Source organism: Megalobrama amblycephala, linkage group LG19 (assembly GCF_018812025.1).
Source record: "Megalobrama amblycephala isolate DHTTF-2021 linkage group LG19, ASM1881202v1, whole genome shotgun sequence".
In the NCBI taxonomy this organism is placed as follows: Eukaryota; Metazoa; Chordata; class Actinopteri; order Cypriniformes; family Xenocyprididae; genus Megalobrama; species Megalobrama amblycephala.
Window position 1 is genome coordinate 180001 of NC_063062.1, and position 26381 is coordinate 206381.

General features: G+C 38.3%; 1 protein-coding gene across 1 annotated transcript in view; it reads right to left on the minus strand.

The window, feature by feature from the left end:
• Positions 1–24998, minus strand: part of LOC125254112 (tyrosine-protein kinase CSK) — a 25676-nt gene extending 678 nt beyond the window's left edge. Inside the window, exons 1-13 of the mRNA XM_048168543.1 lie at positions 24802–24998; positions 11614–11680; positions 11395–11508; positions 10276–10388; positions 9347–9566; positions 6584–6677; positions 6353–6418; positions 6174–6273; positions 5970–6060; positions 5633–5706; positions 5353–5548; positions 2283–2369; positions 1–1914 (exon numbers count right to left, since the gene is read on the minus strand). The exon at positions 1–1914 is cut by the window's left edge and continues 678 nt beyond it. Of these exons, the coding sequence (XP_048024500.1) occupies positions 1732–1914; positions 2283–2369; positions 5353–5548; positions 5633–5706; positions 5970–6060; positions 6174–6273; positions 6353–6418; positions 6584–6677; positions 9347–9566; positions 10276–10388; positions 11395–11508; positions 11614–11628 (1353 nt within the window). The 5' untranslated portion in view covers positions 11629–11680; positions 24802–24998 and the 3' untranslated portion in view covers positions 1–1731. The remainder of the gene's footprint in view (positions 1915–2282; positions 2370–5352; positions 5549–5632; positions 5707–5969; positions 6061–6173; positions 6274–6352; positions 6419–6583; positions 6678–9346; positions 9567–10275; positions 10389–11394; positions 11509–11613; positions 11681–24801) is intronic.
• Between the last annotated feature and the right edge of the window lie 1383 nt (positions 24999–26381).

The following is a 26381-nucleotide window of genomic DNA, read 5'->3' on the forward strand; positions in this document are numbered from 1 at the left end:
ACGCATGGCACAACACACACTTACATGCATGTCACACGCACAACGCACACGACACGCATGACACACACAACATGAACACGCATGATGCACACGCATGACACGCACATGCATGACACGCACTCACACTTACATGCATGTCACGCATAATGCACAACTCATGACGCACACACAACACAAGACACACACACTTACACGCATGTCACGCACAACACACACGGCGCACACTTACATGCATGTCACGCACACACACTTGCATGTCACTCACAACACGCATGACACACACTAACACGCATATCACGCACAACACGCACACACACTTACATGCATGTCACGCACAACACGCACACACACTTACGTGCATGTCACGCACAACACGCATACACACTTGCATGTCACTCACAACACGCATGACACACATACTAACACGCATATCACGCACAACACGCATACACACTTGCATGTCACACACAACAAGCATGACACGCATACTAACACGCATATCACGCACACACACTTGCATGCATGTCATGCACAACACGCATACACACTTGCATGTCACACACAACACGCATGACACACACACCAACACGCATATCACGCACAACACGCACACACATGCATGTCACACACAACATGCATGACATGCACAACACGCACACACACTTATACGCATGTCACGCACAACACGCACACACACTTACATGCATGTCACGCACAACACGCACACACATGCATGTCACACACAACATGCATGACATGCACAACACGCACACACACTTATACGCATGTCACGCACAACACGCATGTCACACACACACTTACACGCTTGTCATGCACAACACGCATATCACGCACAAAAATGTGTCACACACAACAAACAATACACATGCAAGGCACATGCACTCGACACTCAACGACACTCAAAACGCGTATGACACACACACAAGGAAAGAACAGCAGCACCTCAGAATGACACCACATGAGCGTGTGCAGCTCACATTCACCCCAAAACCAGAAGGAAAACAATTCTTTCATAAAAAACTAAGCCTGTTTGGAGACAATTCTTATTTCTGCAATGCTAAAAAATAACATTTTTATGATTGTAATGCAAAATAACCCAACAAAGTATAATTGAGCAAAAGGAGGAAAAAATATAAACTTTTGTAGGAGGAAAAAAGTATGTTTTTGCATTACTGTTATGAAAATTACATTTATACTATGTATTCCAGTGATTGTAATAATAATACAGTAACAGTATAATGATCAACACTGAGAAAAACAATCATTTTAAAAGTAAAACATCTGGACATTTAACATTAATGAAAACAATGTTGCTGACAAACAGGCTTAATTTTTCTAATACAAAATGCATCTTAAATTTTGATTATGAGGTGAAATATGACAGACACGTTTTCACAAGATATTTTAACAAAGTAGCGAGAGAGAAAAACAGCAGCGGAGGAAAAGACCAGCCCTCCTCACTGATGCCGAGCAGAACGGAGAACAAAAACAAAGAGGAGCAAATACTGATGCACACACACACACACACACACACACACACACACACACACACACACACACACTCATCCGTGTGTTCCTCCTCTCACGTCACTGATCACGAGATTGCGTCCAGATCAACAGTCCACGTCCAAATCCTCAAAAGAAGAGTGTTGTGCCACAGTAAAAGGTTTGGGTCAGTGATGCAGGGGCTCTGAATCGGCCCCGGGCCCCTCACAGGTACAGCTCTTTGGCTCTGATGTGCTGCAGCTTCTCACGCAGCAGACGGAACGAGGGCCGCCCCGCAGGATCCAGCGTCCAGCACTGCTTCATCAGGTCATAAACGGCAGCCGGACAGCCATCGGGAGCGTCCATCTTATAGCCCTTCTCCACCCGCGGCACCACCTCCTTCAGCGGCTGCGGAGAGACCGATAGAGCAAAGCTGAGACTGCCATCTAATGGACACATGTGGAACAGCAAACTACAGCAGCACTAGTGTCAGTTTACATCACTGTAACTGTAATATATATATATATATATATATATATATATATATGAAACATTTTGACATAAATTCTCATAAATTCCCACAAAAAAGAGCCCGATTGCAGCAACTTCCATTTTAATTACTAATATCTTGCACCAGTTTCCCAGAAAGTGATGATTTAGTTCTCTTGAACACGTGGGATGGAAACGGTGCTTTATTGACATATATTTTATGCCATATTCCAATTCAAGTTAAATTCACAATTTTGAATAGAAACATAGCTAAGTGAAATTCTTACAATTCTGGGGTACGGCACCCGTCCGAATGAGTAGATCTCCCACAGAAGAACGCCGTAACTCCACACGTCTGATTTGGTAGAAAACCTCTGCAAAGAAAAGAGCAAAATCTATTCATGACATGAAATTAGTACTAATGAGATTCTCAGGAAAGAACTAACAACACTCTTAGGAAAAAAGGTTCCTTGGGTTCTATATAGAACACTAGGGTTCTCGACTGAATTTTAAAGAACCCTTTATGCCAGAAAGGTTCTATAGAAGAAGAAATGTCTTAAATGATTAAATAATACTTTCATGTTTAACAGGTTATTTCAGTTTTTCTACTGTTAACGCATGTTTATGAGCTGCGTAATCAATAAAATTATATTAAAACTAAAAAAAAGAATTAAAACAACATTAAAACTATATCCATAAAATGATCACATGATGGGAAAAGGTTCTACATATGAAGCGCCCGACGGAACCCTTTAAGGTTCTACATATGAAGCGCCCGACAGAACCCTTTAAGGTTCTACATATGAAGCGTCTGACGGAACCCTTTAAGGTTCTACATATGAAGCGCCCGACGAACCCTTTAAGGTTCTACATATGAAGCGCCTGACGGAACCCTTTAAGGTTCTACATATGAAGCGCCCGACGGAACCCTTTAAGGTTCTACATATGAAGCGCCCGACAGAACCCTTTAAGGTTCTACATATGAAGCGCCTGACGGAACCCTTTAAGGTTCTACATATGAAGCGTCTGACGGAACCCTTTAAGGTTCTACATATGAAGCGCCTGACGGAACCCTTTAAGGTTCTACATATGAAGCGCCTGACAAATCCTTTAAGGTTCTACATATGAAGCGCCCGACGGAACCCTTTAAGGTTCTACATATGAAGTGTCTGACGAACCCTTTAAGGTTCTACATATGAAGCGCCCGACAGAACCCTTTAAGGTTCTACATATGAAGCGCCTGACGGAACCCTTTAAGGTTCTACATATGAAGCGTCTGACGGAACCCTTTAAGGTTCTACATATGAAGCGCCTGACAAATCCTTTAAGGTTCTACATATGAAGCGTCTGACGGAACCCTTTAAGGTTCTACATATGAAGCGCCTGACGGAACCCTTTAAGGTTCTACATATGAAGCGTCTGACGGAACCCTTTAAGGTTCTACATATGAAGCGCCTGACGGAACCCTTTAAGGTTCTACATATGAAGCGCCTGACAAATCCTTTAAGGTTCTACATATGAAGCGTCTGACGGAACCCTTTAAGGTTCTACATATGAAGCGCCTGACGGAACCCTTTAAGGTTCTATATATGAAGAGCCTGACGGAACCCTTTAAGGTTCTACATATGAAGCGTCTGACGGAACCCTTTAAGGTTCTACATATGAAGCGCCTGACAAATCCTTTAAGGTTCTACATATGAAGCGTCTGACGAACCCTTTAAGGTTCTATATATGAAGCGCCTGACGAACCCTTTAAGGTTCTACATATGAAGCGTCTGACGGAACCCTTTAAGGTTCTACATATGAAGCGTCTGACGAATCCTTTAAGGTTCTACATATGAAGCGTCTGACGGAACCCTTTAAGGTTCTACATATGAAGCGCCTGACGAATCCTTTAAGGTTCTACATATGAAGCGTCTGACGAACCCTTTAAGGTTCTATATATGAAGCGCCTGACGAACCCTTTAAGGTTCTACATATGAAGCGTCTGACGGAACCCTTTAAGGTTCTACATATGAAGCGCCTGACGAACCCTTTAAGGTTCTATATATGAAGCGCCTGACGAACCCTTTAAGGTTCTACATATGAAGCGTCTGACGGAACCCTTTAAGGTTCTACATATGAAGCGTCTGACGAATCCTTTAAGGTTCTACATATGAAGCGCCTGACGAATCCTTTAAGGTTCTACATATGAAGTGCCTGACAAATCCTTTAAGGTTCTACATATGAAGCGTCTGACGGAACCCTTTAAGGTTCTACATATGAAGCGCCTGACGGAACCCTTTAAGGTTCTACATATGAAGCGTCTGACGAATCCTTTAAGGTTCTACATATGAAGCGTCTGACGAATCCTTTAAGGTTCTACATATGAAGCGCCTGACGGAACCCTTTAAGGTTCTACATATGAAGCGTCTGACGAATCCTTTAAGGTTCTACATATGAAGTGCCTGACAAATCCTTTAAGGTTCTACATATGAAGCGTCTGACGGAACCCTTTAAGGTTCTACATATGAAGCGCCTGACGGAACCCTTTAAGGTTCTACATATGAAGCGTCTGACGAATCCTTTAAGGTTCTACATATGAAGCGCCTGACGGAACCCTTTAAGGTTCTACATATGAAGCGTCTGACGAATCCTTTAAGGTTCTACATATGAAGTGCCTGACAAATCCTTTAAGGTTCTACATATGAAGCGTCTGACGGAACCCTTTAAGGTTCTACATATGAAGCGCCTGACGGAACCCTTTAAGGTTCTACATATGAAGCGTCTGACGAATCCTTTAAGGTTCTACATATGAAGCGCCTGACGGAACCCTTTAAGGTTCTACATATGAAGCGCCTGACGGAACCCTTTAAGGTTCTACATATGACGCGCCTGACGGAACCCTTTAAGGTTCTACATATGACGCGCCTGACGGAACCCTTTAAGGTTCTACATATGAAGCGCCTGACGGAACCCTTTAAGGTTCTACATATGAAGCGCCTGACGGAACCCTTTAAGGTTCTACATATGAAGCGCCTGACGGAACCCTTTAAGGTTCTACATATGACGCGCCTGACGGAACCCTTTAAGGTTCTACATATGAAGCGCCCGACGAACCCTAAATGGTTCTATATGGAACTTTTTCTTCTTAGAATGCAGAGAAAAAGTCAATAATTCACATGCTTTAAATGCAAAATATGATCTATTGCACATGGATCTTCACTCTTCTGGAATGGAAAGATTAACAGATCAAAATCTTTAAATATTTTTCTTGAAATATTCAGGAAATCATGAAGCATTCTCTCATGTTTGCTGTGCTCTAAATCCTGATGTTTAGACTATCGTTGCGATATGGTTCAATGTTTCGCTCGGTACCTTCTCTCGCAGGGCCTCCGGCGAGGTCCATTTGACGGGAAGTTTGGCCGTGTCCTGAGTGGACGAGGCCTCCTTGGTCAGTCCAAAGTCACTGACTTTAGCAATGTTGTCGTCGGACACCAGGACGTTGCGAGCCGCCAGATCTCTGTGCACGAAGTTATTGGCCTCCAGATACTCCATGGCTTCACATACGTCACTGAGACACACAGACACAAACACTCTTAAAGATCCCAGCGGACAAACGTTTACCGCGGACATGTTTAATGAGACATTTACTCACAGGGAGAATTTAAGCAGACACTCGCCGCCCAGGACGGTCCGTCCTCGAGAGCGCAGGTAATCCACCAGACTGCCCTGTTTAACACACACATGATTACTTCAACCCTGTGAAGACCTGTCGCACACTATCTCCTACAGTCCTTCTGTCGTCTGCTTGATAGTTTAGACTTTTATAGCAAGTAAAAGTCTTTTAGTAATTGTGTTCACGTGTCTTTCTGCATTGAAATCTGTACTGATTCATATCAAGAACTAAAAACTAGAATAACTTTGATATTGTTAGTAATATTTCAACTGGACTGAAGCAGGTTTACTTGATTATCTGGAGAAACATCACTGACCTTGGCCATGTATTCAGTCACGATGCACAAACTGCCTCTTTCCTCCACGATCACACCCAATAACTGCACCAGGTTAGTGTGTCTCAGCTGACTGCAACACACACACACACACACACACACAGATTTAAAGTCACCATGAAATATGCCATGACAGGTTTACTACACAACTAGAATGCAACAGTGATCATGTGCTTTTATGCTCACGTCATGACTGAGGCTTCGGCGAGAAACGCCTGCGCCGTGGCGTCGTGTTTGATGCACTTCACGGCGACCTTCGTCCCTCTGTAATCTCCCACCATCACATCTGAACACAGACAATCATCTCATCTCACAGACCTTCATCATCAGAGACGCTCCGATCACATTCACTCAACACAACGTACCTCCGAACTCTCCTTTGCCGATCGCCTGTATGAGTTTGAGATCTTTCCTGTTCAGAGCCCATCCGCCTGCGAAGAACACAAACAATGAAAAGCGGTTCCTGGATTTACAGTGGATGATCCACACAGCAGATCCACGGACCTCAGTTTGCATTTTGAGATTTAATTTTAGAGACCTGCTGAGCTTCATCTTGCACTTATAGTCTTTATAGTCATATATGTTATGAGACTCACTCCTGGAGAACTCGTCCTGCGCCGCCACCGTCCCCTCCATCAGCTTGGGTTTGATGAGGCGTGTGCAAAGACCATCAGCGTCTTTAGTGTAGTGCTGAAAACACACACACACACACACACACACACACACGGATTAATATGCATTATCAGTTATAAACTCTTAACTGTCAGAGCACTTCCTGTGAACATGAGAGAGGAAACCGTGTGAGACTGTGGGTGGAAAATAAGGAGGACGGAGAGGAAGAGTGACAGACAACAGCCCAAGGGAGAAGTGCATGCTGGGATAGAGGTCACACACACACACATCTCACATGACTTAAGGCCGTTCACACTGACAGCAGCTTGACCTCTGTAGGTCAAAAGAACTTGTTTTGTTGGGATATTTCCAGTAAAAAGGAGGAGAAAGTGTTTGAACGAAAGTGCAGCAGCACAGAACATCATCATCACATGATCTCCACTGTTTTCTCTCTCATTGGCTGCAACTGCATCACGTTGTTGCTAATTTGCATATTTTTCATCTTCATTTTATATATATATATATATATATATATATATATATATATATATATATATATACACACACACAGTACAGTCCAAAAGTTTGGAACCACTAAGATTTTTAATGTTTTTAAAAGAAGTTTCGTCTGCTCACCAAGGCTACATTTATTTAATTAAAAATACAGTAAAAAACAGTAATATTGTGAAATATTATTACAATTTAAAATAACTGTGTACTATTTAAATATATTTGACAAAGTAATTTATTCCTGTGATGCAAAGCTGAATTTTCAGCATCATTACTCCAGTCTTCAGTGTCACATGATCCTTCAGAAATCATTCTAATATGCTGATTTGCTGCTCAATAAACATTTATGATTATTTTCAATGTTGAAAACAGTTGTGTACTTTTTTTTTCAGGATTCCTTGATGAATAGAAAGTTCAAAAGAACAGCATTTATCTGAAATACAAAGCTTCTGTAGCATTATACACTACCGTTCAAAAGTTTGGGCTCAGTAAGAATTTTTATTTTTATTTTTTTGAAAAGAAATTAAAGAAATGAATACTTTTATTCAGCAAGGATGCATTAAATCAATCAAAAGTGGCAGTAAAGACATTTATAATGTTACAAAAGATTAGATTTCAGATAAACACTGTTCTTTTGAACTTTCTATTCATCAAATAATCCTGAAAAAAAATATTGTACACAAATATTTTGTACAATTGTACACATTAAATGTTTCTTGAGCAGCAGATCAGCATATTAGAATGATTTCTGAAGGATCATGTGACACTGAAGACTGGAGTAATGATGCTGAAAATTCAGCTTTGATCACAGGAATAAATTACTTTGTGAAATATATTCAAATAGAAAACAGTTATTTTAAATTGTAATAATATTTCACAATATTACTGTTTTTACTGTATTTTTAATTAAATAAATGTAGCCTTGGTGAGCAGATGAAACTTCTTTTAAAAACATTAAAAATCTTAATGGTTCCAAACTTTTGGACTGTACTGTGTATATATATATATATATATATATATATATATATATATATATATATATATATATATATATATATATATATATATATATATATTGCTCCAATAAAAAGCAAAAAGTTTTTTAAAAAAGTTATTACACACACACACACATATATATACATATATATATATATATACATATATATATATATATATATATAATAACAAAGGTGAAACTTTTGTCTTCACATTTGTTTTGGCTTGTTTTTACAAGCAAAATAAAACAAAAGTTACAAAAAAAAGTTTCTCACTTTTATTTTTGATTTTTTTAAATATATTTTCAAACATTTTGCTTTTTTGTAATTTTTTTTTTTTAAAAAGCAAAAAAAGTTTCTCACTTTTTTATGATTTTTTAAAAATAAATTTTCTTTATTTTTTTCTTATTTTGTTTAATGTGCTCCTTTGTTATTTATTGAAAAGCAAAACAAATATCTAAAAAATGTTTTGCACTTTTATTTTTGATTTTTTTTACAAAAATATAGATTTCCTTTTTTTTTAGTTTTTGCTCCTTTGTTTTACAATTAAAAAAGCAAAATCAAAACAAAAAGTTTCTCACTTTTATTTTTTAAAATATATTTTATGTATATCGTATTTTTTGTTTAAAATTTGCCCCTTCGTTGTTTATTAAAAAGCAAAATAATTACAAAAAAAATTTCTCACCTTTGCTTGATTTTTAAAAATATATATTTTCCCTCTTTTATTTTTTATTTTTGGTCCTCTTTTTATTCATTAAAAAGCAAATTCAAAATAAAAAGTTTCTAATTTTTGTTTTTTTTTTAATATATTTTCTTTATTTTTTCTTAATTTAATTTTTTTTTTTAATTTCATGAGTTTATTAAAATCGCCTTCAGTAAAAATGTCAAAATCTAGATAAAACAATAAACAATAAAACTATCAAAACTGACGTGACATCTGTAATAAACTCGTTTAGATGATGATCATCTGAGTTTTACAGAAACACGGGAGCCAGAAGAAGACAGAATAATCTCTTAAATCACATTCATGAACAAACGACAAAACCAAGATGAGTGTGTGACGCTGATTCATGAGCAGCTTGTTTTGACACGCCGTCCAGAGAAAACCAGAAAAGAATGAGAAAATAAAAGGAGAGAATGTGAGGAATTCCTCAAACGTCACACACACTCACACACACACAAACACACACACACACTCACACACAAACACACACACTCACACTCACACACACTCACACGCACCTCCACCAGCTGCATGAGGTTGTCGAAGTATTCCTCCTCGTCGATGGACAGTTTCCCGCTGTGATAGATGATGCGATAATGCTCCACCTTCCCGTCACAGCTCACACACAGTGTGTAGTCGCCGGGGTAGTTGGTGCTCTCGCGCACCAGGAACAGCCCCGTCTCCGGCGGATACAGCAGCCGCTCCGCCTGGTCACGCGTGATCTTACCGTGAAACCACCTGACCAACAGAGAACCATTGAGATCGTTAAATTAACCCTCGACACAGTTGACATGCAAACCAGCAACCCGGGAAGGAAGTGAGGTCGTATCTCAGAAACTCCATATCGTTAGCCTGATAGCATAGGTCATTTTTTGGTCAGATTGTGACATCTGCCTTTGAAATATGATCTGGCCAATTATGCTATGAGGCTAACGATGTGCGTGTCACTGGCCGTATTAATATCAGCGCCACCTACTGGTCAGTGAAAGCAACTGTACTACAATATGTGTGTTAATCTGAAGAAGCATCACTGGTCTGTAATCAGTCAGCGATGATGTCACAGCTCTTCCCACGCACCACTGCATTTCACTTCTGCATTTCAGTGATTTACTGAGAAACCGGCTGAGTGACATTCATCAGAACAGGCTTCAGCACATGAAGAAAAAGGGAACTGTGGCTTCGAGGAAAACACAACCATCAGTGACTCTAAAGAAAGACCGAGTAACTAAACCGATGTTTTCCTGCCGAACACGGAGGTCAGAGGTCACTGATAGGAGGCTGCGGTGTCACAGGACAGTCTGATCGAGTCTCACAGCAAGATGATTGTTCGAATCAAATCAAGTTAGTAAAGAACAGCGCTGTGTTCGAGTGGAATCAGCTGACGCTGAGGATTCTGGGTCACACACACTTTGTACAAATCGATGTGTGTGTGGCGTCATGTACTCACGGCATCATACTGAGTTTTCCTCCAGATTTGACGCCCTCCCTCTTCTGGACATAGTTGGCAGGAATCGTCCCCTCTCGGCCAACGCTGTTCTTCGCTTTATACCAGTTTGGGTCCTTCGTTAATAAAGAAATCAATCAAAAACACTCACTGAAGATCATGAGCATGACATGAAAAGCATAAAAATGATCAAAAATGCTAGCAGGGAAAGAGTTAATACTATTTTTCTTACAACAATATAAACAAAAACAGCAATTATATAAGCTCTTCCAGTTTAATATTCATTTTCACCAGGAAAAGCTTTTTTACTCAAATATCTGCTGATGTGTCGCTCATGATGTTTGGAGACTTAAAGGGTTAGTTCACCCAGTAATGATAATTCTGTCATTAATTACTCTCCCTCATGTCGTTCCACACCTTCGTTCATCTTCAGAACACACATTAAGATATTTTTGATGAAATCCGAGAGACTCGTCCATAGACAGCAATATAATCAACACTTTCTAGGTCCAGAAAGGAACTAAAGACATCATTAAAACAGTCATGTGACTGCAGTGGATCAACCTTAATGTTATGAAGAGACGAGAATACTTTTTGTGCTCAAAAACAAAACAAAAATAACCACTTTATTCAACAATCTCTTCTCTTCTGTCATTATCTTACGCAGGTGACGCAGTAACACAATGAAGCTTCCGTGTTTACGTCCGAACACTGGCTCAGTATTGGCCAAAGCTGATCATGTGATCAGCACGACGCATGCAGGAGCCGGCCAATAATGAGTCGCCGTGAACCTGGAAGCGCTGGACGTAAACAACGTATGAAAATGACACAGAAGAGAAGAGATTGTTGAATAAAGTGGTTATTTTTGTTTTGTTTTTGCGCACAAAAAGTATTCTCGTCTCTTCATAACATTAAGGTTGAACCACTGCAGTCACATGACTGTTTTAACGATGTCTTTAGTTCCTTTCTGGACCTTGAAAGTGTTGATTATATTACTGTCTATGGACGAGTCTTATCAAAAATATCTTAATTTGTGTTCTGAAGATGAACGAAGGTCTTACAGGTGTGGAACGACGTTAGAGTGGTGCACATGACATCAGCTGGTTCCTGATTGGCTGTTACCTTGGTTACGCCGATGATGGTCAGCAGGTCTCCTTTGCAGAAGGGAAGGTCCTGCTCGGTGCTGCCCTGGAAATTGTACTTGGCCACACACTCGGTGCCGGGCGGCCATGCTGCCTGTGAGAGGAACGACCAATCAGCGCTCAATGAATCATTTTACTAAACATTGCGTCATGCTCAGGATCATTTCGTTCCTTCTTCAGGTGTGACGTGTGTGTGTACCTGTAGAGCAGACATGCTGAGCGATGCTGAGACTCTGAGCGTCACACGCTGACGACAACCATCAGAGCTGAAGAGACAAAACACACACATTCAGTCAATACACTCGTGTGTGTGTGTGTGTGTGTGTGTGTGTGTGTGTGTGTGTGTGTGTACAGACTCCAGCTGTAACAGAACCGCAGGGTCAAATCAGACGTTTAATGCAGTAAACATTGTTGATGGAGAACAAATAACAGCATGAAGCAGAAACGTCACTCTGATGTGAAATCCATCATGACGAGAAACACGACGCCCCTCAAACCATCCAGAACAGGAAGTGAAAACAAGAAAAAAACCTCTGAGAATAGCAATGACACAGATTTTCCATCAAACTGCAGCGTAAAAGTGTGTGTGTGTGTAAATGTTTCTTGAGCATCAAATCATCACATTAGAATGATTTCTGAAGGATCATGTGACACTGAAGACTGGAGTAATGATGCTGAAAATTCAGCTTTGATCACAGGAATAAATTACATTTTACAATATATTCACATAGAAAACAGCTGATTTACATTGGAATAATATTTTGTGATTTTTACTGTATTTTTGATCAAATAAACGCAGCTTTGATCACAGGAATAAATTACATTTTACAATATATTCACATAGAAAACAGCTGATTTACATTGGAATAATATTTTGTGATTTTTACTGTATTTTTGATCAAATAAACGCAGCTTTGATCACAGGAATAAATTACATTTTACAATATATTCACATAGAAAACAGCTGATTTACATTGGAATAATATTTTGTGATTTTTACTGTATTTTTGATCAAATAAACGCAGCTTTGATCACAGGAATAAATTACATTTTACAATATATTCACATAGAAAACAGCTGATTTACATTGGAATAATATTTTGTGATTTTTACTGTATTTTTGATCAAATAAATGCAGCTTTGATCACAGGAATAAATTACATTTTACAATATATTCACATAGAAAACAGCTGATTTACATTGGAATAATATTTTGTGATTTTTACTGTATTTTTGATCAAATAAACGCAGCTTTGATCACAGGAATAAATTACATTTTACAATATATTCACATAGAAAACAGCTGATTTACATTGGAATAATATTTTGTGATTTTTACTGTATTTTTGATCAAATAAACGCAGCTTTGATCACAGGAATAAATTACATTTTACAATATATTCACATAGAAAACAGCTGATTTACATTGGAATAATATTTTGTGATTTTTACTGTATTTTTGATCAAATAAACGCAGCTTTGATCACAGGAATAAATTACATTTTACAATATATTCACATAGAAAACAGCTGATTTACATTGGAATAATATTTCACCGCATTGGCGAGCAGAAGAGACTCTTTCAAAAACATCATACATTGTAATGTAGTTGTAATATGTTGAACTGGAGAGTTCAGCGGCTGCTGAATGACTGAAGTGAAATATGTAAATGTGACCTTACTGAACATGCAAACGAGTGTACGGTCAACACAGCAGAAGTGAAGCGGAGCGACACACTTTCACACGCAGCGCTTCAGATCCGCCTCCCATTCCTTCAAATCAAATATTAATGTTCGGATTCATCTCAGAGCTTAAGCTCTTTACTGATCCCTGAGGAGAACATGAGCAGGAAAACACGCTGCTGACTGAAGATGAACCGCGTTTGGATCTTCATTAATGCCTCTGAATCTCTCGAAGAAAACAGTCGGCTCTGAACACACTCCGTCTGAGAATCAGTGAAGTGCATTAATATCCCATCATTCATAGAGCATAAAGATCACATTCATCTGAAGAGCGTGCACACACTCAAACACAGATCAGTGTGTGTGTGTGTGTGTGTGTGTGTGTGTGTGTGTGTGTGTGTGTGTGTGTGTGTGTGTGTGTGTGTGTGTGTGTGTGTGTGCATACATTACTGCATCTGTGTAACAGAGAGAGAGGAGAAAGCGCAGTGGATTCCCTAAATAGACGTGAGAAGAAAATCATCTATTGAGCTGCGAAAGCAGATGCAGAATGAGTGAGAGATTACTGCAATAATTAAAAAGAGACGAGCGTGCGTGTGTGTGTGTGTGTGTGTGTGTGTGTGTGTGTGTGTGTGTGTGTGTGTGTGTGGTAGTGTTTTACACAGTATAAAACATTAAGAATAAAAAGAAGGTGAAAGAAAGCACCAGATGCAGCGCGGCGTCATCAACCAAATAAAAACAGTAAATCTGTTGAATTCATTCGCTGTTTTCTGTCATACAGTGTGAGATATGAGCATCTCTCAGCATTAACTGCTGTTCAGGTGTTTCATGTTTTCAGTGAATAATTCAGCTGAACTCTGAATAATTCAGAGAGCTGCACTTTAAAAATAGAGCTCAGCTGTGTCCGTCCACTTCTGGAAGTATTTTTTCCCATAGGGATTATTTTTTTTAAAAAGTCTTTGTGAAAGCGTTATAAGCCATGAACCAAACCAACCAGCTCTGAGGAGAATCACAACGCTAAACTATTTGAAAACAGAACAAAAAGTCAAAAGTACAAGAGCTTTAGTGAGGAAAAGAACTACAATCCCATGAAGCATTGCGAATAGAAATACAAAACTACTCATTTACAAATGTTGATTATATAAGAACAAGTTAATCGCAAAATATGCACTTACATCATTCGCAGTGCTTCATGGAGTGGGTGGAGCTAACAAGATCTTTTGGCGATTTTTGCTCGTTTCGACTCTCTGATTGGTGGAATTTTCTGCTCAGCATTATGGGTAATGTAGTTTCTCACCACGATTTCCGCTGTTAAACACGATTATTTTAAAAATATGTTGAAATAATAATGCAGGCTGACGACTTCAACAGAAGCAAATACTACTGACGAACAACCTCGTAGCTCACAGAATAGGCATGTGACGGAATCAAATTTTCATGTTCACGGTATACGGTATGATCACGATATTGAAATAAGTTGAAAAAAAGTGTTGTCATAGTATAACAGGTTTAAGAACTCTTTCTGTAATAAAAATAACTCTGAATATGTTTAAATACAACAATATAATACACAAGAAATATATAAAGTAACATTTTCAAACAGATTAAAGTGCAAAAGAATTAGGCTATAAAGAACAACAGGAAACACTTTACAATAATATCTCATTATTTAATGCATTAACTAAGATTGAGCAACAGCTACATTTGTTACAGAAAGTGTTATTTTTTGTTAATGTGAGTTAAGAAACAACTGATCATTGTTAGTTTGATCTCAGCTCCATTAAATAAGTTCTGTTGATTTTAATAATGTTATTAAACAGTAACTAAGAAATTAACATGAACTAAGAATAAATAATGCTTTATAAGTATTTTTCATGGTCAGTTTGGTAATAATGAATTAACATGTTAACTAATGAAGCCGTACGTCTCAAAGATTTACTGAACAATAACAAATAATCCAATCATGTTGTAGTCCAGATTAAAATATAAAAATGTTTAAGTTTGAAGATAAATAACCTATTAAGTCTTTAAGTATTTGGTGCTGTGATGAACAACATTGAGATTACAAAAAAATGAATGTCTGTTTGAAGCATTTTAAAAACTTCACTAGGGCAGCTGCTTTGTTTGCTGGATTTCCGGGGTAACCGCTGCATTTCTGCTGTTCCATCAGCGCCCTCTGCTGTCAGAGAGTGAACGTGCACTTTCATTCAGCGCGTCTCCTTCACTCGTTCTGTCATGTGCTTCTCATGCATGTTGGGCTTGTTTACATCTGAGCGCATGTTCTTTTGACGCAGAATACAGCGGTGTTGTGCACTTTATACGGTTGATGGGGAAAGTATTCTTAAATGCATTATAAAAATTTGAATAATTGGTAATTAATTATGGTATTATTTATGGTATTTTGAAATGCCCAACAATATTGTGCATATTCATTATCGTGATATATCACATTACCGAATATCGGCTTCTACTTTAAATGTCTACTTAAGTCTATTTTAAATGTTTAAATGAGTGGAGTTTTTGCTTTAAAAGGTTCTTTATTGTCATCAAAAAACAGTGACACATTTGCTCTGTTTGTGTCAATGTCTTCATTATCAGGGTTTGTTTAATGTAAATGGACTAGACTCAAACTGCGGCAGATATTGAGGCGCAGTGATTTATGCAACGTGGAACACAGATAGAATCACAGAATCCAGTCATGGAAATGGAAGTAACTCTAGTTTGTCAAATTTCGGATGCATAAATCAGACGTAGGGCGTGAATATGAAAGACTGCTGTGTAAATCTGAGACACAAACTCAAGCACGCGTGACGCTCGTCTCATGAACGTCATCTCCAGAGTCTCTTCAGCAGCGTTTCACCTGAGAAAACTCAGATTCACACACAAACTCAAGAAACGAAACACTCCAACAGTGATCAGACAGGAAACACCTTCAACAAACTGATTATTTGCATTCTGCTGCTCATGTTCTCATTTCTCTGAAGCTCCAGTAACCGACAGGAAAAGATTTCAGCTGCAACAATCCGTGCACAGATCCAGAAACCGACACTCTCAGAACAGAACAGAGAGAGATCAGACACAGAGATTGGATAACCGATGGGCATCAAGGTTAAAGACGAAACAGCAGAAGGTCAGAGAAAGTATCGTCCATCCGCCCCGAGAGGCTCCAGATAAACCCCTGACACTGGAGATGATCTGCATGAAAAATCATCAAATGAAAGCGGATCAGATAACTCCAGTTAACCGCGACAAAAATGACTCGAGCAGCAGAATCCCGAGAGATCCAGCAAACATCTGAAAGCATCAGATGAACGAATCAATCTGCTTCAGAGATTCACGACTCGCTCGCTTCACTACAAACTCAATCCCAGTCCGTCTGCTCTCAAACCGTGCCACTCATTTCCCTCAAACACAACTTTAACAAATGAACAAACGAAACTTTATTGCAGAATTCTGGATCAAGTGAGAATAACACTCTTTCTCCCTTGATTCTGAATAGACAACTAAACAAATTAGCATGTAATTTACAAGAGGCCCTGACAAAATGTTAATTGCATGAATTGAATGAATGACTCAATGACTCAGTCAAAGACTTCACATGCTTCATTACTGGATGAATCAGTGTTTTTGAACAAATCTCCTGAATGAATGATTCAATGACTCACTCAAAGACTTCACATGCTTCATTACTGGATGAATCAGTGTTTTTTAACAAATCTCCTGAATGAATGATTCAATGACTCACTCAAAGACTTCACGTTTCATTACTGGATGAATCAGTGTTTTTGAACAAATCAATAGAATGAATGATTCAATGACTCAGTCAAAGACTTCACATGTTTCATTACTGGATGAATCAGTGTTTTTTAACAAATCTCCTGAATGAATGATTCAATGACTCACTCAAAGACTTCACATGCTTCATTACTCGATGAATCAGTGTTTTTGAACAAATCTCCTGAATGAATGATTCAATGCCTCACTCATAAAGACTTCACATGCTTCATTACTGGATGAATCAGCGTTTTTGAACAAATCTCCTGAATGAATGATTCAATGACTCACTCAAAGACTTCACATGCTTCATTACTGGATGAATCAGTGTTTTTTAACAAATCTCCTGAATGAATGATTCAATGACTCACTCAAAGACTTCACGTTTCATTACTGGATGAATCAGTGTTTTTGAACAAATCAATAGAATGAATGATTCAATGACTCAGTCAAAGACTTCACATGTTTCATTACTGGATGAATCAGCGTTTTTGAACAAATCAATAGAATGAATGATTCAATGCCTCACTCATAAAGACTTCACATGCTTCATTACTGGATGAATCAGCATTTTTGAACAAATCTCCTGAATGAATGATTCAATGACTCACTCAAAGACTTCACATGCTTCATTACTGGATGAATCAGCATTTTTGAACAAATCTCCTGAATGAATGATTCAATGACTCACTCAAAGACTTCACATGCTTCATTACTGGATGAATCAGTGTTTTTGAACAAATCAATAGAATGAATGATTCAATGACTCAGTCAAAGACTTCACATGCTTCATTACTGGATGAATCAGCGTTTTTGAACAAATCTCCTGAATGAATGATTCAATGCCTCACTCATAAAGACTTCACATGCTTCATTACTGGATGAATCAGCGTTTTTGAACAAATCTCCTGAATGAATGATTCAATGACTCACTCATAAAGACTTCACATGCTTCATTACTGGATGAATCAGCGTTTTTGAACAAATCTCCTGAATGAATGATTCAATGACTCACTCATAAAGACTTCACATGCTTCATTACTGGATGAATCAGTGTTTTTTAACAAATCTCCTGAATGAATGATTTAATGACTCACTCAAAGACTTCACATGCTTTATTACTGGATGAATCAGCGTTTTTGAACAAATCAATAGAATGAATGATTCAATGACTCACTCAAAGACTTCACATGCTTCATTACTCGATGAATCAGTGTTTTTGAACAAATCTCCTGAATGAATGATTCAATGCCTCACTCATAAAGACTTCACATGCTTCATTACTGGATGAATCAGCGTTTTTGAACAAATCTCCTGAATGAATGATTCAATGACTCACTCAAAGACTTCACTTCACATGCTTCATTACTGGATGAATCAGCGTTTTTGAACAAATTTCCTGAATGAATGATTCAATGCCTCACTCATAAAGACTTCACATGCTTCATTACTGGATGAATCAGCGTTTTTGAACAAATCTCCTGAATGAATGATTCAATGACTCACTCAAAGACTTCACACGCTTCATTACTGGATGAATCAGTGTTTTTGAACAAATCTCTTGAATGAATGATTCAATGACTCACTCAAAGACTTCACATGCTTTATTACTGGATGAATCAGCGTTTTTGAACAAATCAATAGAATGAATGATTCAATGACTCACTCAAAGACTTCACATGCTTCATTACTCGATGAATCAGTGTTTTTGAACAAATCTCCTGAATGAATGATTCAATGCCTCACTCATAAAGACTTCACATGCTTCATTACTGGATGAATCAGCGTTTTTGAACAAATCTCCTGAATGAATGATTCAATGACTCACTCAAAGACTTCACTTCACATGCTTCATTACTGGATGAATCAGCGTTTTTGAACAAATTTCCTGAATGAATGATTCAATGCCTCACTCATAAAGACTTCACACGCTTCATTACTGGATGAATCAGTGTTTTTGAACAAATCTCTTGAATGAATGATTCAATGACTCACTCAAAGACTTCACATGCTTTATTACTGGATGAATCAGCGTTTTTGAACAAATCAATAGAATGAATGATTCAATGACTCACTCAAAGACTTCACATGCTTCATTACTCGATGAATCAGTGTTTTTGAACAAATCTCCTGAATGAATGATTCAATGCCTCACTCATAAAGACTTCACATGCTTCATTACTGGATGAATCAGCGTTTTTGAACAAATCTCCTGAATGAATGATTCAATGACTCACTCAAAGACTTCACATGCTTCAATACTGGATGAATCAGCGTTTTTGAACAAATCTCCTGAATGAATGATTTAATGACTCACTCAAAGACTTCACATGCTTCATTACTGGATGAATCAGTGTTTTTGAACAAATCTCCTGAATGAATGATTCAATGCCTCACTCATAAAGACTTCACATGCCTCATTACTGGATGAATCAGTGTTTTTGAACAAATCTCCTGAATGAATGATTCAATGACTCACTCAAAGACTTCACTTCACATGCTTCATTACTGGATGAATCAGCGTTTTTGAACAAATTTCCTGAATGAATGATTCAATGCCTCACTCATAAAGACTTCACATGCTTCATTACTGGATGAATCAGCGTTTTTGAACAAATCTCCTGAATGAATGATTCAATGACTCACTCAAAGACTTCACACGCTTCATTACTGGATGAATCAGTGTTTTTGAACAAATCTCTTGAATGAATGATTCAATGACTCACTCAAAGACTTCACATGCTTTATTACTGGATGAATCAGCGTTTTTGAACAAATCAATAGAATGAATGATTCAATGACTCACTCAAAGACTTCACATGCTTCATTACTCGATGAATCAGTGTTTTTGAACAAATCTCCTGAATGAATGATTCAATGCCTCACTCATAAAGACTTCACATGCTTCATTACTGGATGAATCAGCGTTTTTGAACAAATCTCCTGAATGAATGATTTAATGACTCACTCAAAGACTTCACATGCTTCATTACTGGATGAATCAGTGTTTTTGAACAAATCTCCTGAATGAATGATTCAATGCCTCACTCATAAAGACTTCACATGCCTCATTACTGGATGAATCAGTGTTTTTGAACAAATCTCCTGAATGAATGATTCAATGACTCACTCAAAGACTTCACTTCACATGCTTCATTACTGGATGAATCAGCGTTTTTGAACAAATTTCCTGAATGAATGATTCAATGCCTCACTCATAAAGACTTCACATGCTTCATTACTGGATGAATCAGCGTTTTTGAACAAATCTCCTGAATGAATGATTCAATGACTCACTCAAAGACTTCACACGCTTCATTACTGGATGAATCAGTGTTTTTGAACAAATCTCTTGAATGAATGATTCAATGACTCACTCAAAGACTTCATGTTTCATTACTGGATGAATCAGCGTTTTTGAACAAATCTCTTGAATGAATGATTTAATGACAAACACATTTGTTTATCAGTCACTTGTCGCCACCTACTGGTGTATCGATGTAATGATACAATCTTTATTTCAAGTGTCAAGTTACTTTCAAAATGTGATTTGCTCTATTTTGCTCTATCACTACTGTAGACATCAGTGTTTATATCTGAAATATAAACTTACCACAGTTCTTCTGTTATAATCTGAATTATCATAACAATGAAATAATGATACTGTGTGTTTGAAAAGACTGTTTGTGAATCTGTTTCAGACCTATACATGACAACGGCTCTCTCTGCATCAGAACACAGATCTAAAACTTGTCAAAGGTTTAATAGTCAGAGCCGAACCGCTGTTGTCATTTAGGAATAAGATCGAGTAGGCGTTTGAATCGAGATTGCGATCTTTTAACGATTAATCGTGCAGCTCTAAGTTATCGTAAAGTGTGAAGCTTCTGCACAGAGAATCCAAACAACACTGAACCTTTCATTGTATGGGAAAAAACAAAAACAATGAAGCACTGAAGAACAGAAGAAAGTCAATCAGGTAAGAGAATTAGGGACACCAGCACATTCATTCATTCGTTCAGACACAGTGAGACGGAAGTGACCTTCAGCGGTCAGTGATGGACCGTTATCTTCAGCTCATTAATTCAAATGAACATGATCATCTGTGGACATTTGAATAGAGCGGCATGAACACGCTTCAGTGTGAGCGAGAGAAACCAGACCCGCCGATGCAAATGAGCGGAGCCAATGACATCAGCGCTGGAAATAAACACTGACCGTAACGCTCATGATGCAACCGCCACTTCCTGCTGATTCTGATGATGTTCAGTTTACAGGCTGATGTTGCTGCAGCTGCTCATGTTTCTACTTCCTGTTCACACACACACACACACACACACACACGGGGCGGCGTTCCCTAGAGGAGTGTGACGACATCGGCTTTCTGTTCACACTGATGATCAAGAGTCACACTGGATTACAGACATCAGAATCAAAACACGAAACTGAATCAACCCTGATCTGAATAATGATTCTATCGTCTTAAAACTTGTTTATTTTCATTAGATTTTATGGAGAAAAGTTATGAGAAGATGGATGATAAATAATTCAGATTGGTCTCTATTTCTATGTGACAAATCGAATGTAAATGAGTGTCACTGATCATGTGACTCTTGGATTTACATTCATAACTCTATTTGTAAATATGTGCCGCTCTCAAAGATTTTAATGTGTTTTGGGTTTTAAAAAGATTTTTCCAGTTCATTTCTCATTAACACAACTTGACAAAATTATTCAAAGATATTTTCTTCTATTACTGGAGTTTTGCATTAAAGAGACAGTTTAGCAAAAACAAAAGCGTCCCAAACCTGTTTGAATTTCTTTCTTTGGTGGACAAAAAACTCTGAGGCATTTTTAAAAAGAAAAAAAAAATCTTTTGTATTCCACAGAAAAGATAAATGTGTATATATATATATATTTGTTTAACCACTGTGGTAACAAATGTTCAGACATGTTCTATTGTGTTACACAGTTGATTTAAGTTTAAGTTATATTGTAATATTTGATAGCATTATAATATTTTATATTTTCTTCTATTATACAGATGTTTTTATTATTGTTATATGTATGCTTTGGCAATATTGTATTATTTACAGTCATGCCAATAATGCAGTTTTGAATTTGAATTGAATTGAATTGATAAAGTCATACAGGAGCTGACAGTAAATGATGATTTTAGAGGAACTATCGCTTTAAGACACTTCATTACCACAAGAGACATGAATGAAGCAGTGAAATTCATGATGCAACAGCATTTCTGCTTGCATCAATGACCAACCAGTGACCAAACGCCAACATATATGTGTCTGTGTGTCTGTGTGTGTGTGTGTGTGTGTGTGTGTGTGTGTATTAGATTGAAGACTCTCTTCAGAGCGGCACGGCTGACCATGCGTGGAGCAGATGGAGGCGCCCACTGAGTTCATGCCGGTCATCAGGCCACAATGCTGCTATTCTACTGGAAACACACACACACACACACACACACACACACACACACACACACACACAGCTGCAGAATGGCTGTCACTACACTGATGTACTAATCAGTCGATAACGGAGCACTACGATGGTATTACTAATGCATGTGAGTTTGGTTTATCAGCTCTAGGGTCTGTATCAGCGTCTCTGAAGGACGAAACCTTGAAGTCAGTTCTGCTCACATTAAAACTCTTATGCTGGAAATCTGGTGTTCCGGGTCAAAAATGACCTGCTTTTTAAATTATTAAAGTTTTATCATCAAGTACTGCATTCAATCTTTCGTCATATCAACTTGTTTTCTTTCAGTCAGCACAGATTTTAGGATCTTTTGGATCTGATTGATCGTAAGCCTCATTGATCTGAGCTCGTGTTTTTGAGTGAAAAACATTCAAGCTTTTACAACTTTAAAGAACCGAGGAGCGTGATGCTGACGATCAATCAGATCCAAAAGATCCTCACACCTGTGCTGACTGAGAGAAAACAAGCTGATAAAAAGATCGAATGCAGTATTTGATGATATTATTGAGAGATTTACAAGCCATTTAAAAGCAAGTTCGTTTTTGACCCAGAACACCACGAGTGTGACGAGGTGGGGAAAACCCAAAAACCACAAAAATTATCAACTTCCACAAAAATGTTTGTTACACCCTGTGTGAGTAACATCAGTTTTAGTCCAGTCTGACAACATTAACTTTAAAGGGTTAGTTCACCCAAAAACGTCATTAATTACTCACCCTCATGTCGTTCCACACCCGTAAGACCTTCATTCATCTTCAGAACACAAATTAAGATATTTTTGATGAAATCTGAGCGGTATAAGGTCCAGAAGGGAACTAAAGACATCGTTAAAACAGTCATGTGACTGCAGTGGATCAACCTTAATGTTATGAAGAGACGAGAATACTTTTTGTGCGCAAAAACAAAACAAAAATAACCACTTTATTCAACAATCTCTTCTGTGTCATTCTCATTCGTTGTTTACGTCCAGAGCTTCCAGGTTCATCGTCAGAACGCCGACTCATTATTGGCCGGCTCCTGCGTCAGCGTCACACACGTCACATGATCAGCTTCAGCCAATACTGAGCCGGCATCCGGACGTAAACACAGAAAACCTGTTTTGTTTTGTTTTTGCACACAAAAAGTATTCTCGTCTCTTCATAACATTAAGGTTGAAGCACTGCAGTCACATGACTGTTTTAACGATGTCTTTAGTTCCTTTCTGGACCTTGAAAGTGTCATATTCCTCTCAGATTTCATCAAAAATATCTTAATTTGTGTTCTGAAGATGAACGAAGGTCTTACGGGTGTGGAACGACATGAGGGTGAGTAATTAATGACGTTTTTGGGTGAACTAACAGTATTTTAAGACTCACACAAATCTGAGCGTCTTCATCTACAGCTTCAGTGATTTAAACGTGAAACACTTTCTGTGGAAAAACATCAACCGTTTCTGAGATTCACTAATGCGAAGCGTAAAGGACTCCATCTGACGGCACGTCACGGACCAGATCCGGCTGAATCTCCCGCTGTGATCCACCTGTCAATCAGAGCGCCGGCGGCCGCAGGGGTCGAACCCTCGCGCAGCTAATGGAGTTAATCGATGCGCTCGACCGTCAGAGAACACCACGAACATCATGTGATGCTGCTGCTGCTGGAGAGACTAAAGACGCTGAGATTCAAATCACATTCAAACAAACTTCGCAACACAAAACAAATGAAGCCTGAACTAAAGCTTGATCTGGAATTTCCCAGGTTTCTGCATGACTGAATGAAACAGACGAGCGCTCTTCCAAAAGCCGGCCGTCCCAGAATCCTCGGGTCGGGTCTGTTGGCACACGGGCGTCAGACGTGACAGACGGTCTCACACTGCTGCTGTCTGGCTCTTTAAACTCCTCTCACACACACACACACACACACTGACGCATACACAGCCAATAAACACAACAATTAAAGAGGTACCAAATAGATCCTGGTGGGTTTTCCAAAGTATTCTATGGAGTGCAATGCAAAAATCATGGCATATAACAGATTGTTTTTGGTTTATGTACTATAATATGGCAATATTAGACAACATTCATGTTACAGTTGCATGAAAATACCATTTTTCCATGGTATATGACTATGGGATAATCACTCATTCAGAGATGCAACATCTGAGATTGTGTTATGCAAATGAGCCGTGCATTATTATTAATACAGATGAATGATGATGTTGAGAGAACCACGCCTGCATGAACTGCAAAACTCCACATGCACATCATCATCATCATCATCATCATCATAATCTGTGATTATTTCATGCACTGCAGTCTTCAGAAATGCATGTGTGCAATTAATCACTTGTGCGCGCGCACGCACACAGCAGATCAGCTGACAGCGAATGCTCAATAATCAATGTGAAATGAGATCTGATGATAGATGCAAATGTGTCGGTGAGCGCGACTCTCGCATGAACTCACCCGGCGGAAGATCACACAGAAGCGGCCGATGCTCCTCTGCTGGCTCGAGCTCTGGAGTGTTCCGAGCATCCAGTTGTTCTGGGTCTGAGATCAGACTGTCCGAATCGGGCCTGAAGATGAAGAGGAAATGAAACGAAATGAAAATGTCGCTGCGCTTCGACGCGGCGCTCGAGATTCCAGCGCTTCCACTCCGAATCACTGCAGCTCCGGCGCGTGACGTCACGAGTGAGACGCACAGCAGGGGGCGCTAGTCAGAAAATAAAATATTATTTATAATAATAATAATTATGTAATTTTTGAATGACAATAACAATTCACAAGATTGAACCAACAAGAATAGAACATCAAAACATTTTTTTTTATATCAACAACAAATAAATAAAATAAAAATAGCACACAAAATAAAAACCAAAAGCCAGAGAAATAAAAAAAAAAAACATTATGAGATTTTTATTTTCTGTTTTTGTTTTGTGTGCCCGTCATAGATATAACATACGAAATATAGTCTACAAAAATGCATTTATGTAAATTTCAGAAAGTATTGATCAATTATGTATTATGAAGAACATCACGAGTAAGATTTTTTTGCATTCATAGCTAAAGAACCTGGAAATTAATTGTATTTATTATTATTTAATTGACTTGTAATCTGTTCATATTTTAAACATTTGATTTAATATTCATAGAATTTCTATATTTATCATTTTTAGAGTACATTCTGTATAATATAATGCTATAACACTCATATAATCTGAAACTTTATTGAACTGAATGTAAAAACACCACGGATACATTTTAAATCATTCTAATTCTAAACTCTACATATTTAATATTCTACTAAAACAATATTATATATACAAGCTTACAATAAAACAATAAATGCAACCAATCAGAGGCTCATTTATCACGTGACGTTGAGCGAACGCGGAAGCAGCGTTGAAGTGGAATCGCTCGACTCCCGAAACACTCTTGAGCTTCCAGCGCCGCCTTTGCGCATGCGCGGAAGCTCCAGGCCACACCGCGGCGCCGGGAGGCTCCGTGTCACCGATACGCTTCAAAACTGAGCAGAATCGATCACTTTGACCACATGATGGACTGCAGAAACGCACCGTGTCAAGGTTCGCCGCTGGCGCGCTCAGAAACACCGAAAGGTTTTGTTCAGTAGATCATGGAGTGACATTAGAGAGATTAGCGACATCTGCTGGTGACAGAAACGAACAGCAGCACATTCCCGCCACATAAGAGAGAAAAAAAGTCACAATTATGAGATAAAAATAAAATTATGACAGAGCTCAAAAGAGTCGTTCAATAAGAATCAAATCAAAGTGATTCTCCTCTGATGAATGAATCTGTGTAGCAGCTTTCAGGTGAACTTTAATACAAAACTAGTAATGCAGAACATAATTACTCTAAAATACATTTGAATTGACAAAGATGTGAAATCATTCTTAATAAACTAAAACACAAACCTAAACTCAAGACTCAGTGTGATGTTTTGACACATTAAAGCACATGAAAAACACTCTTCATTACAGTGAAAGTAAACTGTGATAATATAACAGACACAATAACTAAGTGAA